The sequence below is a fragment of the Lagopus muta genome, chromosome 10 (assembly GCF_023343835.1).
Source record: "Lagopus muta isolate bLagMut1 chromosome 10, bLagMut1 primary, whole genome shotgun sequence".
In the NCBI taxonomy this organism is placed as follows: Eukaryota; Metazoa; Chordata; class Aves; order Galliformes; family Phasianidae; genus Lagopus; species Lagopus muta.
Genome location: NC_064442.1, coordinates 13909376 through 13924342, shown reverse-complemented (window position 1 = coordinate 13924342; position 14967 = coordinate 13909376). Strand labels below are relative to the sequence as shown.

The window sequence follows — 14967 nt, the reverse complement described above, 5'->3', positions numbered from 1 at the left end:
AAAGGGAGATTGGAAGTAATCTGTAAAATGCCTAAATCTACCTGCCTTTGGAAAGGTGGCAGTATATGCTTTTTTGTTGCAGCAGCGAAGGGTGATTAGATCACACCTAATTAAAATTCAAAATTTCGACTAGCTGAGCTCACGACCTGTTCAGACCAACAGTTTTCCCACTGTTTAAGAGTTCTGTAAAAATATTGGTTTAAAAAAAATAATAATAACATTTTTGCATGCCTCCAATGCTTACATGAGCAGTAATGACATAAGACAAGAACCTGAATTCATTTATGGCATTAATTCTTTCCAGGATGCTTGACTGAGGATATATGATGAGTGTACTGTAGTTTATATACTTGTACTGTGCAGTTTTAGTCAGTGAGACGCTGACATGCTTTATGTAGTCAAATTTCAACTATTGGTCTGTTGTTTCATTAAAAGAAAAATCAGAATTTTCCACTCTATTTGACATAAAGTATCTTGCTTCTAGTGGTAGACTTGTGCTTCATATTCCAATGACTGTTTCCAAGAATAAGCATTTTGTACTAGTTTGAAGTCTTCTAAAATAACTGAAAGCATGCTGTATAGTCAATGTTTGCTAATTTTTCTTATATACAACACTGATTAGAAAAACAATGTTGCATAGTTTCAAGATCTTCACTTTCAGATCAGATGGTGGCCAGACACAGCAGCTGAAACCCACATTTGGAAAGGAAAACATTTTAATACAGTGAGAGTTGATAGACATGCATCAAAGTGAAATGTTATTTTTGTAGTGATCAGCAGGCTTCAGACCTCCCATGCTAATCATAAACTTTCCAGGCCAATGAAACTAATTTGTTCCCTTATTGCCGCTGGCCTCCAGCTCCTTTTTCCAAAGGAAGATATTATCCTTGCTGTGAGCTAGAAATTTAGCAAAAGGCCTTGTCTGTATCTTCAGGCCAGTTACGCCTGTGATATTTGGGTTTGTTTACGTGATGTCTGTGGGTACATCTTAAATGTAGTCGTGAAAAGAAATTGCATGAGTACTCTATCCCTTTTTTCAATCTTTCTCTATTAACTTATAGCGCACTGCTTATGGCAACCATATGTTCAGGTCTCATCTTTTCCTCTAAAATAGGTCCTTTTTTTCTTTTTAGAAATGCCGACCTGGGAAAATGTAAGGCTTTTGTGTGTTTGTACAGGATATCCAGATATAGAACACTATGCCTGGTATTAAAACTAAGTGAATTGAACAAAGTTACACCAACTTTTTTTAATTGCTGTGGTAATCTCTAATTAAACCAGACATGGAGTCTAGAGGTGCTGTGCATTTGCTTCTTTCAAACCAGACAGTCAGAATTGGAAATAGCATCAATAAAAGGAAGATGACTGCTGAATCTCTGTAAAGATAATAGCCACCATACAACCTCTGCTGACAGAATGTTAAGTCCTGTGATATTTGGATTCAGTAGCTATTGCAGTGTGCATCTCAAGTGTAGGCATGTTTTTTGCTTTCCTTATGAAGGGTAAAGTTCTTTATCGTTGTTATTTCAGCTTTTTACTTCAATTTCCCATGACTGACAGGTACAATTAGTGCTTGTTTTAGTCAGTTAAGGAACAGAGTTCTATGCAGTGTGTGCCTATTAAACAGAAGTATTGAGTTCACCAAATAAATTGAGTAAATATTTTAAGTTGGAAGGAAGTCCTTGACACCAAGTTTTAGAAGAAAGCAGAATTAATTACAGGTACATTTTTAAGAATATAGCTTGCTATATGAAGTGACAGAGAACTAATATGAAAATCCTTCTCTGCAGTGCTCCTCTCCAGCAGGTCATTCCCCTAACCTGTACTGATGCGTGTGGTTATTCCTCACCAGGTGCAAGACTCTACATTTGATTTTTATTAAACCTTGTCAGGTTCTTTGCTGCCCAGCTCTCAAGGCTGTCTAGGTCTTGTATCGTCAACAAATTTGCTGAGGATGGACTCTATCTCTTTATCCAGATTGTTAATGAAAATGTTGAATGAGACCGGACCCATCTGCAATCCCAGATCCTCCTTCACCAACAGGAAGTCTTCCATTCCCCAGACTCTCTCTCTTCCCTCCAGGTCTGGGATTCCTGAGGGGGTAGCCTTCGCACTAAGGACTGAAGCAAAGAAGGTGTTCAGAATCTCTGATGTTTAACCTGAATCTCCCCTTGCACAACTTGAGGGTAATCCCTCTAGTCTCGCTGCTAGTTATGTGAGAAGAGGCTACCCCCCCTGCCTTACCACAACCACCTTTCAGGTAGTTGTATGAAGCAATAAGGTCTCCCCTGAACATCTTCTTCAGATTGACTCATCTCAGTTCCCTCAGCCACTCTCTGTAATGCTTTTGCTCCAGACCCCTCACACCTTTGTTGCCCTTCTCAGAAATACTCCAGGACTTCAATATCTTTCCTGTGGTGAGGGGCCAAAACCTCATGAACACAGTACATGAGGTGAGACCTCACTGAGTACAGAGGGATGATCACTTCCCTGCTCCTGCTGGCAACACTATTTCTGATACAAGCCAGGGTGCTGTTGGCCTTGTTGGCCACCTGAGTACAACTGCTGGTTCACGTTCAGCCAAGCATTGAGTGACACCCCCAGGTCTGTTTCTTCCAGAAGAAACAAAGTCTTACAGCCACTCTGCCCCCAGCCTGCAGTGTTGCTCGGGGTTGTGGCCAAAGTGCAGGACCCAGCACTTGGTCTTGTTGAACTTCATCCTGCTGGCCTCAGCCTAGCAATCCAGTACTGATGTTGATGTTCATTTCTCCACATATCTTCATTTTGGAAGCCCTGTTTGCAGAAGATGTTCTTTTAATTAAATAAGTTTTATGGTCAGCATGATATTGCAAGAGGATAAGGAGAATTAATACGACTGAATAAGGCCCTACTTTTTTTTTTTTTTCATGTATCTTTGCTGCTTGCCAAACTGCTGTGGCAATGAAGGCATGAAGGCTAGACATGGAATTATATGTACGTAGTATGTTTTTCTCCACAGTAGATTGGAATACAGTCTATGAATCCCAGGAAAATTTAAAAGCAGTGTTTACTCATGTTAGGGTAGTAAGATAGACTACTGAGGAACCTAAGAGTAACCTCGTAATAGTCTTATGTTTCATTATATTTTCTAGGTATGGACTTAAAATTATTTGCTTGGGCTAATCCATTGGCTACACATCTAAAACAGCAGATATAAATGATTGGAAAATCGTTGAAAAACAGAAATCACAGCTAAACAAAATACGATGTGAATGGAAGTGCAGAGCTATAATACTATTGGACAAGTAAAATAACTGGTTGCTACCTTTAATCATTTTCCTGAACTTGAGCTAGCATGTGGAACTACAAACAGAAATTAAATAGTATATTCAGTGAGAAAGTCTGCTGTGAAACACTGGCTGTAAATAAATTAAGGCATGGTCTATGTAAGTTGGAAGGCATAGTATTGAGAAGGTTTGGAACTGGGCAGGAAATATTCAGCACATTCCTAATGCATCAGTACTCGGAATTTTTTGTGTTTTTGTTCACTTGCATTTTGTTGGAATTCCGATTGTTTTCTAACTGTGTGATGGCGTTGGCTGCACAGATGTGCTTTTACAACCTGATTTCTCAAACAGTCAAGTTTTATGTCTCTCTACGGGCATTTAAGATTAGAACTGGTGTTATTGCTAGCTTTAACTAATATAGATAGTCTGAGTTTGGGGATAAAATAATCAGCACTACTTGTGTCTTTCAAAACATACACAAAGAATGTATTTTCACTTCCTTTGTTCTGTATCAACTTTTAAGAAGTTCTTTCTTTTTTCCTTAGTGTTTGTTTTATATTTCTTTACATCTTGCTGTCAGCAGACGGCATTTCCGAATTTTTGTGCTGTTATGTAGAGATTTTATGCAGCATACTGGAGGTTTGGCTGTTTAGCTAATAACCCTATGTATGGGTTAAGAAACAAATAAAAAAAAAAGCATGCTATTTAACTTTAGAGAAATGTTTTCAGGGTATCAGATTATTCCCTGCAGTCATTTTGGACTTGACTCTCTTGCTTCTGCAGTAGAAAAGTGTTCCTGAATTTAGCCAGGCTATTTCTCCCATGAGAAAATTTGACAGCGCTGAACTTCTTTCAGTTGCCTATTTCAGAAAGACATATTTCAAGTTAAATTATACTGGACATGCTCTGATTACTCAGAGGCTTATCAGCTAATTGCACAAATTTTGTGAGTTGCTGATCCTACACTAAGTGAAATATTTAAGAGTGACAAGGATGCATAATTATTTTGGGAACCTTATCTTGTTTGAGCTGAATTGTTTTCTGAGCTCATATAAACCAGATGAAGTTTGACATGTAATTATATTTATACCATTTGTATTTCCAATTTTTCCTATTGCAACCATCAGACATGCAAGAATTCGCCATTTTCCCGTTATGAAGGACATGTTTTCAAACATGGAGTAGAATCCAGGTACTTGTTTTTATGTGTGTGCTCTGAAAATTGTGAGCGTGTTGGACCACACTCCAGAGTCTGGAAGAGCTAGAAGACTCCACATAGGCTGATAGTTCATTTGGTCCTAACGGGCAACGTTTTAATGTGATTGCTTTTAAAACAGGCACATTTAGAAGATAAACCATCTAAAACTCTGTTACATAAGCAATCGTATTTTCCCACATATGTTTTCATGGAAAACCTAAAGGCACACATTTTCTCTTCCATTCAAAGGAGATACAGTCAGTCTTATTGTAAGAGATAGTGAATTGGGAAGATGGAATTGAGCAGAACAACAAGAGGTTTTGGGAAGAAATAATTGCATCTTTGAGAAGGTTTTAACTAGATGGAAGAAGATGGGATGTGGTTGCTGCCCAAAGCATGAGTTGTATTCCTGTGACGTTTGTTCCCTCTGCTCCCTTTATATTATGTAACAAAATTACTTTAGATCCATTCCACCTTTTGCTTCATGTATTCTGTTTCAGGATGAGTGCTTAATCCAGTGGGTTTTGGTCAGCACTGCAATTAAATCTGGGATCTTTAGCCAAGTATATTCATTTCCTTTGGCAATACGACAGCTGTTTTCATTTCTTCTGTCTGAAGAAGAGAGGAGAAACCTTGTATTCCCATAAACTGCTGAAAATGCAATCTGATAGTGAATGCAAGTGTTCTGAGATTTTTTTTTCCCCCTTCTTCTGGCTCTGAAAGAAGTTCTGGTTCAGTACCTCTGTGACATCAAGGAACAGAACTGACTGTGCTAGAGAATTCACCTTAGCTGTGATGCTCCAGCTGCATGACTCTTGGATGGATGCTGATTTCCTTTCTTTTTATTTTAGGGGCAGTTCTGATATATCTTGTCCCATAAATAGCACACATAATATATGCATTGCTATCACCTTTCTCAAGGCTACCTCTAATTCAAGACTGTTAACCTCATGCTTTATGCAGTCTCTTACTTCATTTTGTTCAGCTGGTTTATTTTTACTCTTCTTGCTCTTCTGCACGTGCACAGTAACAGAATTGAACTCTGGTATAGACACAGAACTCTCAGGACTCTTATTGTTCACCAGCCTCCCACTTGATGGACCTCTTCCCATGCCTCTGTGGGATCAAGTAGCACTTTTTCAGTCCTTGTTTACAAGCAAACCTTGGAAGCAAGTCTGTCTCCAGCTTAGCCACAGCCATGCTTCTGCCTGTCTGTGAACCCTGTCAATCTGTGTCCTGATCCATGGTCAGACTTCTTGGCTTGACCTTAGAGCTGTCTTGTTAACTCCAGCTTGTTTGGTAATCTGGGCTCATGTCTGACCCTGACTGCCATTCCTAGGTCAGTCCTGTGCTCCCCCATGGTGTGATGTTGATGGGATGGCGCTCTGCCCAATGAAGCCGCTGCTTTGCTGGCCTTGTTGTATCACGATTGACACCTGGCTTCCCCACCATTAGGGGCCAGCTGTTGGTGCTCTCTGAAATTTTTGTAAGCTGATCTGTGAAGTGATGTTACTACTTTAGATAAGTGGTAGGCATCAGAAATTTTGTGTACCTTTCCCAGAGCTTTCTTTTCATCTTAACTTGGCAGGAGATGGTGCTAATTTGTTGCAAATATACATTTCACCGTAAGTCTTTACACCTTTCCTACCTGCACATTAAACTAGGAAGTGCTCCAGTTGGTTCACTCTCTGGGAGGTCTTAGTAATTTCCAGAATTTTTTCCAGAGCTGTTTTCTGCAACCTAGGAGAATATCATTATTCCTTTGAGACTTCTTCCACTGTAGGAAAAAGAAAAGGAATAGGTCAAGTATATGTGTGAAAACATGTCCCATAGTTCATTCCTCCTCTGAATCACCTTCAAGGACATTTCCAACAAAACTGGAAGTTATGATTATATTCACTATCCTAACTTGTTCGTTTCTTCTTTGAGACAGATCTTTCCCACTATATTCTGACTAACTGTCTGATGCAACTGTCACTTCCCAATAGAACAATTTGGAAAATCTGTCATTTTTAATGTATTTTAATATATTTTTAATATATTTTAGTTTTGGATGTGACAAAGATTCCCTTTTAAAATTCAGATTTCATACTAGCGTTTAAAGCATAGGTCATGGCCTACTAAGTCATACAATTCTTTGGTGCTTTTTCACCAGCACTTAAGTTGTGGTTTTTTTTGGTAACTAAAACGTAAGTCTACTTACATGATCCAGGTGCCTCACCTTTTTCCTTACTGTATGAAAAGCTTTCGTTACAAAATAAATGGTATTCATTTGAATTAGAAATTGAAAGCGCTGTGTCAGAAATCAGCGCTGAGCAGAGGAAGGAATGCCTCTTAAACGTTGTCTTATTCTACTTGCACTATGCAACCACTATCTGGGGAGGTGGAAAGGTGCTTTGGAACCTGGAACATAAGCTAGAATTTTATTATCAAAATACAGAAAATTGGAATATGGCCATAAAAAATGTGTTCTAGCCTAACCCTGGGCAGGTGAGAATCAAGGACCTTTCTCTCCCTCTGACACACTGATGCCAGAAAAGAGAAAAGGCTATTAGATTTAGTACTGTAGGAAAGATTGAAGGTGATAAATCAAGCTGAGGTTAATGCTCAGCTCTTTGAAGGTGGACCTTTTCAGTAAAGTCTGGCTTCATAATTAGAAGTCTCAGCTTTAAGAACTTAGGAGTAAGGAAGAGGAAGGAAATGCTCAGATTTCTTTTTTAGGGTATGAGTGTAACTTTAAAGCACAATAAACTACCAGTACCATGGTGGTCAGAAGAGATGGTGATGGTAGTGAAGAGTGACATTCTGGCGTTTATGAAGTAACTGACAAACCTCTGGTGATTAAACTTAACTCGAGATGTCAGAACTGTGTACAAGTGACTATTTGAAACTTAACTATGTAGTGCTATTTCTAGAGAATCTAAAAAGCAACTTTGTAATGGCGTACTTTGTAATGTGATCTGATCAGATCTGCTTCCTCATACGAAGGAACAGAAAGACAAGAAAAAGGAAAAGCCAGAACTTGTAGTAACTTCAGACTAGAAACAAGTAGAAAAATGATGATTGTTAAGGCTAGGAGGGGAAATAAACAGGAATATGATAAAGGCAACTTTTAAAAAAAGTGTGATTAACTAATGGAAGAATAAAAGGGGCCATGAGGAATGATTTACTTAGAACTGTTAAAGATCTCTCTTTCTCACTGCATCCCTTGTCTTCTATGTAACTGCACAGTCAGATTAGAAAATGATTAGATGTACAAGTAGATAGGAATATCCCTAGCCCTGTTATATCAGATGACAGTGGAAGGCATGTTAAATTATGCTATAGTGTATTCCATTAGCCAATCAATTTTTCACAGTTCTGGTGTCCTGGATGAATTGTTTTCTTAAGCCGAGCAGTGTAAGTAGGCAGGAAATTACAGCAAATATGCAGCAAATAAAAATTTTAAGTGGAAGACTGTATCTAAAGACATTGAAAATTTCCTAGAAAAACATCAGTTCCTAAAGTGCTTACACTGATTTATAATTTCTACCAAGAAAAGGTGCTGAGGTGCACTGAAATGCATGAGAATGTCTGGGACTTGTTTCCTTTCTTAGTGTCTGAGGTTCATTCCAGTAGGGCTTCAGGTATTTAACGTTTAGGCTCACACTTGGACTTCCTTCCCAAGCTGATTTTTTAAAATGATATGTATAGAAGTCTAAATACTCCCTTTTTATACTTCTTTCCCTGTTTCTATGTCTTCTGTTCTTGGTCGAGGACAGGTAGACCTGCTGATGAAATTGAGGTTGTGTGAGTATTGTGCAGGTCCCTTTCAAAGGGACTGCAAGAAGTAGTAGTAGTGAATTAGATGGAGGGGCACTCCCTCTACAGGCGAGAATCTCTGGCTCTCTTTCCCATCTGGCCAATGCAGTGCAGAAACCAGTTAAGTGGCTGAACCTCGCCTCCACACTGTGCTCTTTGTGATTTAGTAGTAGCATTTCCTGAGAAGCATTTTTAATCAAGAAATCCCGAGCCTTGTACAAGAAGATTTGAGTGGCTTTTTATGATTGATGTCTTAATAGTTCAGCTGAAGGACAATAGTCGTCATTTTCTGTCCTGAGTAATAACCTCAGAAGCTAGTGCTTCCAAGAAACAGTAACGTGGCAGCCATCTTTATATCCAAACCTGCCACAGGCTCTGTGGAACTTGTTCCTTCTTTGCTTGAAGTAGCTGCGTATAATTTGTACTAAGCTCAGCATTTTTCTTCTATTACATTCTTACATTGAACATTTAAAAAACACCAACAAACTTAAAAATAAAAGGGGTAGAGCTTGCAATTTCTACTTAATTTCCTTTTCCTGTTAGTGGTTCCAGGAAGGTGATGTCTAGCCAAAGCAAATTAACCTGGGGATTATGCTGTGAGCTCAGTTCTTTTCATCCTGTCTCCTTTTTAGTTAGTTCATCGGTTTCCATGTTGAGTGGAGCGTACCCAGTACAAATGGGTACTGTAGTCAGCTTTCTGTTTCCTCCCAAATTTGATAGCGCTGATGCTTTCCCCATTGTGACAACATACGGATCAGAGAAATCATTTTTACTCTTACATGTTAATACTTAGAAATACACAGAAATTTTCAATTTTGTTAGAGAATATTTTGGCTGGAAATAGAGGCATATAGATCTTGGTTTAGGAGTTTGTGAGTTAATTTCTACAAAAGTTAAAGCTGTAGGAAGTAGAGAGGAATTCCAAATAGGTGGACATAACAGCAACGTTGTACTCACTCTATTTTCTTTTACTGTTACTTGGACAGTAGGAATCTGTAATCAAATACACGCTTAGCAGAAGGAAGTAACAGGTTTTACCTGAGCAAATCACTGTTTGTGATTTCAGGAGGAATTAAGGCTCAGACCTGGAATGGATGGAAGTTGCTTTGTTTGAAGAAGTTGAACTAGCCTGTCCTTTTTCGGGATTTAGGTGCTGTTGCCTCAGGAGGTAGCCAGTAATTAAACCTCATACATTGATTGTTATCAGCAAACCACTTGAGACTGACAGTTGTTTCTTTCACAGAGGCAAATCCCTATTGGTCATGAAATTATACTATCCAAAGATCTGTTGTGCATTTTGCTTTTCTGTATTTTAATTTTTGAGCCTAAGAGTTAGGAACTTTACTGGAAATATTCTGATACCTGTAAAAATAGGAAAACTATTTGGAATTTTTTATTTAAATAATATGGATAAAATAATTACAGCATAATTTCAATATGCTGTTATGTTTTTAAGTGAAAGGATACTTTTGTGTTGAAAGCAGCTAAATATTTTACTCCTTCCCTTTTATTATTGCAAAGTATTTTGCCTTCTCTGTCTACTGCTGCACAATTCTGTATCTGAAATGGCTCTTGAGTCATAATCTGACTTCTGTGCCACCGCTAGTTTTGCAGTTTCTAGTATAGAGATGGTTGAGATTTGCAGAGAAATTCTTGGTTGCAGCAGAACAAGTCCAGCACAGTGTTAAGTTTTAAATTACTTTTTGCTGCAAAGAAAGTCTGTGGTTGTGAACACACACTATTCCAGTTCAGTTGGTTAAATCTTGGAAGTGCAGTAGCAGGTATGGACAGATCTTTTGTCTTTATATGGAGAACAGGGCACTAGCCTCTGGATTCCAGGGAATTAAAATAATGTGGAAAGAATTAGGTATATGAATTGTTAAAAGGAGATGATGTACATTTTTCTGTGCCTCAGAAAATAATTCCAGTAATATTTATTTAGACTTTCTCAAAGTTTTTTATTGTTTACAGAGGATGTGCTGCTTCTTGGAATCAACAAAAAGGAGACTAAAATCACAGCTACCTTTTATTTGTGAAATTTGGTTTTCTACCTGCCATTAAAAAGAAAAGAGAGGCAGGGAGGGAATAGCAGTTTTGTGCCAATACTTACTCAGTTCATATTGTGATGAACTGAGGAAGAAGGCAAAGCTTTCTTTTGTGGAAATATATATGGAAAAAGCCATGATAAGTGTGGGTTTTGTTATTTTTGTTTGACTTTTTCAAGCAGTGAACTTAGCCTAAAGTACTATGGTTGGAACTTTCACAATGGAAGTTTTTCATTCTGATTTAGTTGGTTGTTTGTTACGATCATTTTTCCTTTTCTGGTCCGTCTATGTATTTCCCCAACATATGGAAGGAGTGGGAGGTTTCCTACTAGGGGTGTTGATTGAAAATTTCCTTGAGCTTATTTAGCTTGACATTTTCAGTCCAGAGAGTTATTCATATGCAACCGGCATACATACCATCTGTAATGGCAACTCTGTCTTTAGCTGTCAGCACGATGGTGTAGTCTGCAACCCTTCAAGTCTTTCTTTGGAAGAGGGAAAAAATGCACCCTTCATTTTGACTTTAATCAGAAATGTTGTATTTATGAGACCAGCGTAACAGTAGTGAGTTCTGAATGCTTTTGGTAAGAAAGTACCATCTCAGTTTATAGAGTCAAGTTTTCAAACTTGTTAGTTGCCACTCTTACAACTCTGTCTAGCTTCCTGTAGTCCACCAGATCATTCGGCAGAGCCATTTGCAAGTTCCATGCTCAAGTTCTTCATTCTGCCTTTTTAGGTCCTCTTAAGTTTGTACTATTCCCTTGAGAGCAGTCAGCTTAAGGGGATTATATGTGCACTTTTCTGTCATTGAGGTCCTCATTGAGGTCATTGAGGACGCACCTCAATGGTGTGTCCACACTGAACACAGTGTTACCAGGTACTGGCAGTAATGATGCAAGAACCACAGCGCTGCCAGGCTGTGGAATGGCAGGGAAAGGAAGAGACCGACCTGTGAGAGATAGTCTGCTAATATCAAAGGCTGAAAAGGATGGGTCTTTCTGTAGATGTCGAAGAGAGAGGACTCACATAACATTGTGAGTCCTCTTAGGCAGGAGAAAAGGTAATGTTAATAGACAGGAGTAGTAGCTTGTAGAAGGAAAGGATTGAGAGGAGATGGAAAGGCAGTGATAGTCATGTCTAGTCAATACAGAGCTTACAAAATAGGTCTAATACTTGGAAACATTGTGGTTCTCAATTTCACCAAAATTTTCACTTGTCACCTCCTAAAATCTTGAGACATTTAAAGTATCTGTATTCTGACTTTGTGTGGCTTACTCTCTGACATATGAGACCAGGTTATTCGTAGGTCATATTTTTGAGATTTCCCCTGCAGCCATAAGGAAAAGAAATATGGTATTTACATGAAAGGTGAGAATCTAATGTGACGTCTTGACTCAAGGAGCTGGAACTTTAAGAAAACCATAATGTCTCTCGTTCCCAGGATAAAAAAAATTGGCAACAGTAAAGTTGGATGAAATTAAAAAGTAAAATAGGAAGGGGACTACAAGACTGGAGGGTCCCACTTATGCTGCTAAACAGTTGTTCTCTCCTGTTGCTGGCTATCTTTACTTCGACCGTTAGGGTTCAAAATTTCTTTACTCTTACGTATTTTTATATTGCTTAGTTTAACAGAACAAAATGTCTGTTGCATCGAGATTACAATCAGACGTACTTAGCTGAAGGGAATCCCTCCAACTTTTATAGTTCTGTTTGCAATTTTACTCATTTCCGAGACAAACATTCACTGGTCTGCTTCAGAGATTTGAGAATTCAGCTTCATATCATGCTTTAAATACTGTTTTATTCTTTACTTAAAAGTAGGACTTGCTCATCTTGTACTATCAAATACTCTGGTTTCAAAGGCTTGCACTTCTGTTTACATAGTCAAAGCAGTTTATCATTCAATTAGGGACTGATATAAATCAAAATTTCTTTTATTCAACTGTGACATGAAAAAGAAAGATTGCCTCAGCATTCTACTTCAAAATTATTCTGTAGGATAGGGGCTCATTTCAGGAATCTGTCATTCCTGAGAGCAGTTGGGCGCTTCTGTTCCCTATGGGCCAGCTGCAGGGGCCAAGCATTCTGAGTGAGCCCCTGGCAGGGTTGGACCAGTTGGGTTGCAGGACTGTGGTCGTGTAGAGCTGACTGTAAAACCAGAGGCTACTTCCTGATTAGGTTTTAACTGATGGTTTATTTATTACCAACTTCTTCAATAAAAGAAGGTGCTGTACCTTTAAGTAGCACATGCTGTCTAACCATCAACAGGCATCTTTTGCAAGCTGCTTTAGCCTGTTTCTCCAATCATGCCTGCCTAAGTCAATAACGCATTGCCAAACCTCCTCATGCATTAAAGGTTACCTTTTAGCTTATTCCATGAATCAGAGCAGATGCATAACTTGGCAGTGACCACTTCTGTCCCTCCCCTTCTTTGCCTTATGCTAACTGCAGCCCCCCAGCTCATTGCTGGCTGAGCCCCCTCCCCCAGCAGGGAGAAGTCATTACATGAAGAGATCAACTTACCAGTTGTCTTCAGAGCAGTGGCTGAGAGCACAGCTCCTGGTCGTACAGTGAGTGCAAGAGAAAGGGGGAGAGGGAAAGGAATCGGACCTAGAAGAACTAAAGGCTGTGTTACCGAGACACAAGTGCATCTGCTAGCTGTTAGTACTTGGCAGAGGGTTTTCTCCTCCAGGGTAGCTCTAACTTTGGGTAATAATGTTTGTCAGCTACCTGATACTAACGTTGCTCTACTTTCAAACAGCAGTGTTAGCGAGACCTGGGGGAGAGGTAAGCAAAGTATGTAAAAAATTGTTGTCTTGTCAGTTTTATTCCTGTCTTTTAAGATGGGTTGTGAATTATTTTTATGTTTGTAGAGTTTTTAGAATTGCATTATTTGCTTTGATGAGTAAAAAGGCATAGCTTTTGATCATTTGTTGTGGTGGGTTTGTTTGTTTCTTTTAAAGCCTGTAGATACTGAGGGAGACTATCCTGGAAATTAGCTTCTTTCCACTTGATAAATGCTTTGTGTGAGATGACTGTACTATGTGAAAATTTTCTTTACTAACAGAGAAATAGGAGACTCTTTGTAGCAGTAGATGGTAGTGTTAAATTCACAGCTCCCTCTTCTCCCTCCCCTCCCCCCCCCCCCCCCAAAAAAAGTGTGATTGAAGAAGTTTTTACTTAGGATATATCATGGGGATGTCAGTATGCAAAAAATGCAGATTCCATTATTTAATAACACTCTTTTGTGCAAATATATGTAATACTCAGTATGTGTATTGTTGTTTTAGCAGGGCATGAAGAACTCTTTTTGTTTTAAAGAATGCTATTAAAGACAGACTATATCAATTCTTAATGAGAGAAATCTTAAGTAATGAAATAGAGCAGCCGTTCATAGAATCTAAAAGGTTGCTACTTGATTTAAAAGAACAGTTTTCCAGATTTCTGTTCTGATCAGAGCAAGCTTTCTTTTTCTCAAGTTCTTCTTTCATACCAAAACAAAATTTCAGCTAGCTGTTTGTCATTTAGGAAGTAATTTGTCAAATGTAGAATATTTCTTATCCAGTAGTTGTATCTAGGGATGCCAGTGGCAGAAAATACTTCTGGTACTTTTTATATTTGTTCTCCCTCTTTCAACTGAAGAATTATGTATGTTTATGAATGTTGAAGGAATAATTTGATAGCTCTGCTTCCGTAATGTATCTTCTTTAAGTATATCAACAACATAACAAAGAAGCAAAGTGCCAAATAAATCTGAAAACAGTGATTCTGCTTTACAGTGTTTTTTTTTTTTTTTTCTTTTCTTTTCACTGCTGTTCTACATTTCAAGTAGCCTAATAAAGATGAGAGCAATTACTTTTCCTGTTAAAAGAAAGTGGAGTTGAACTGGAAAAACCATCTTGTCCAACACTGTGTGGTTGACACTGTCTAGCTCATATGCCTAGACATGAACTGTATTTTACCTTCAGGGTTTTTTAAAATTGGAGTTGTAATGGTTGTGATTTCAGAAAACATCTTTTAAAGAAATCTTGCACTGTCTTTAATCTAATTAAAGAAAACAGAGAAATGTTTTCAGCAGAATCTGAGGAACTTTCTATATGTTGATGGTCAGAGTGACTGAAGGCTGGTCGTTGCCTTCTTGTTGTCACTGAATTGGTAACTTCTTGGTTGATGCTGAATATCGAAAATGATGACATGGTCCTGGTCACCTTGTCTGGGCTGGGGGACCTTAAATTTTGTGGTTGCTCATATGGAAAATATTTGTCATCACTGCTTGTACATGTGGTCTTCAGAGATCCATATAAAGAAAAAGTCTAGAGCAGCAGCAGTGTTGCCTGCCAATTATCCTCGTTAGTAAGTTAAATAAAAGCAATGCTGTTTCTTACCTGGAAATAAATTTCTACAGTAAAAGTGCAATGTGGAACATTTTAGCACCGTTCCATATGCCAAGTAGCTTGAACTGTACTGTTCTTGTTAGAATTTCAGCTAATAGAGTGGACAGAATCTGAAAAATGGCATATTACTCCATCTTAGAATTTTCTGAAAATGGTGATAAATTTTATTGTATTTTGTTAATGTGAATAATTTTGACAATTATGCAATAAAAACTGTCTGCTTTTAATACAGTAATTCTTTGTCCTGTTTTGTAAGAAACCAC

At 38.3% G+C, this 14967-nt stretch overlaps 1 protein-coding gene across 9 annotated transcripts in view; it reads left to right on the top strand.

The window, feature by feature from the left end:
• THSD4 (thrombospondin type 1 domain containing 4) overlaps positions 1-14967 on the top strand; it is a 286352-nt gene that overhangs the window by 168637 nt on the left and 102748 nt on the right. Inside the window, exon 1 of one of the 9 annotated variants that reach the window (XM_048955758.1) lies at positions 12781-13097. The exons of the other annotated variants lie outside the window; for them this stretch is intronic. Coding sequence (XP_048811715.1) covers positions 13026-13097 — 72 coding nt within the window. The 5' untranslated portion in view covers positions 12781-13025. Of the gene's footprint in view, positions 1-12780; positions 13098-14967 lie in introns of those variants that run through there. 9 annotated transcript variants of the gene reach the window in all.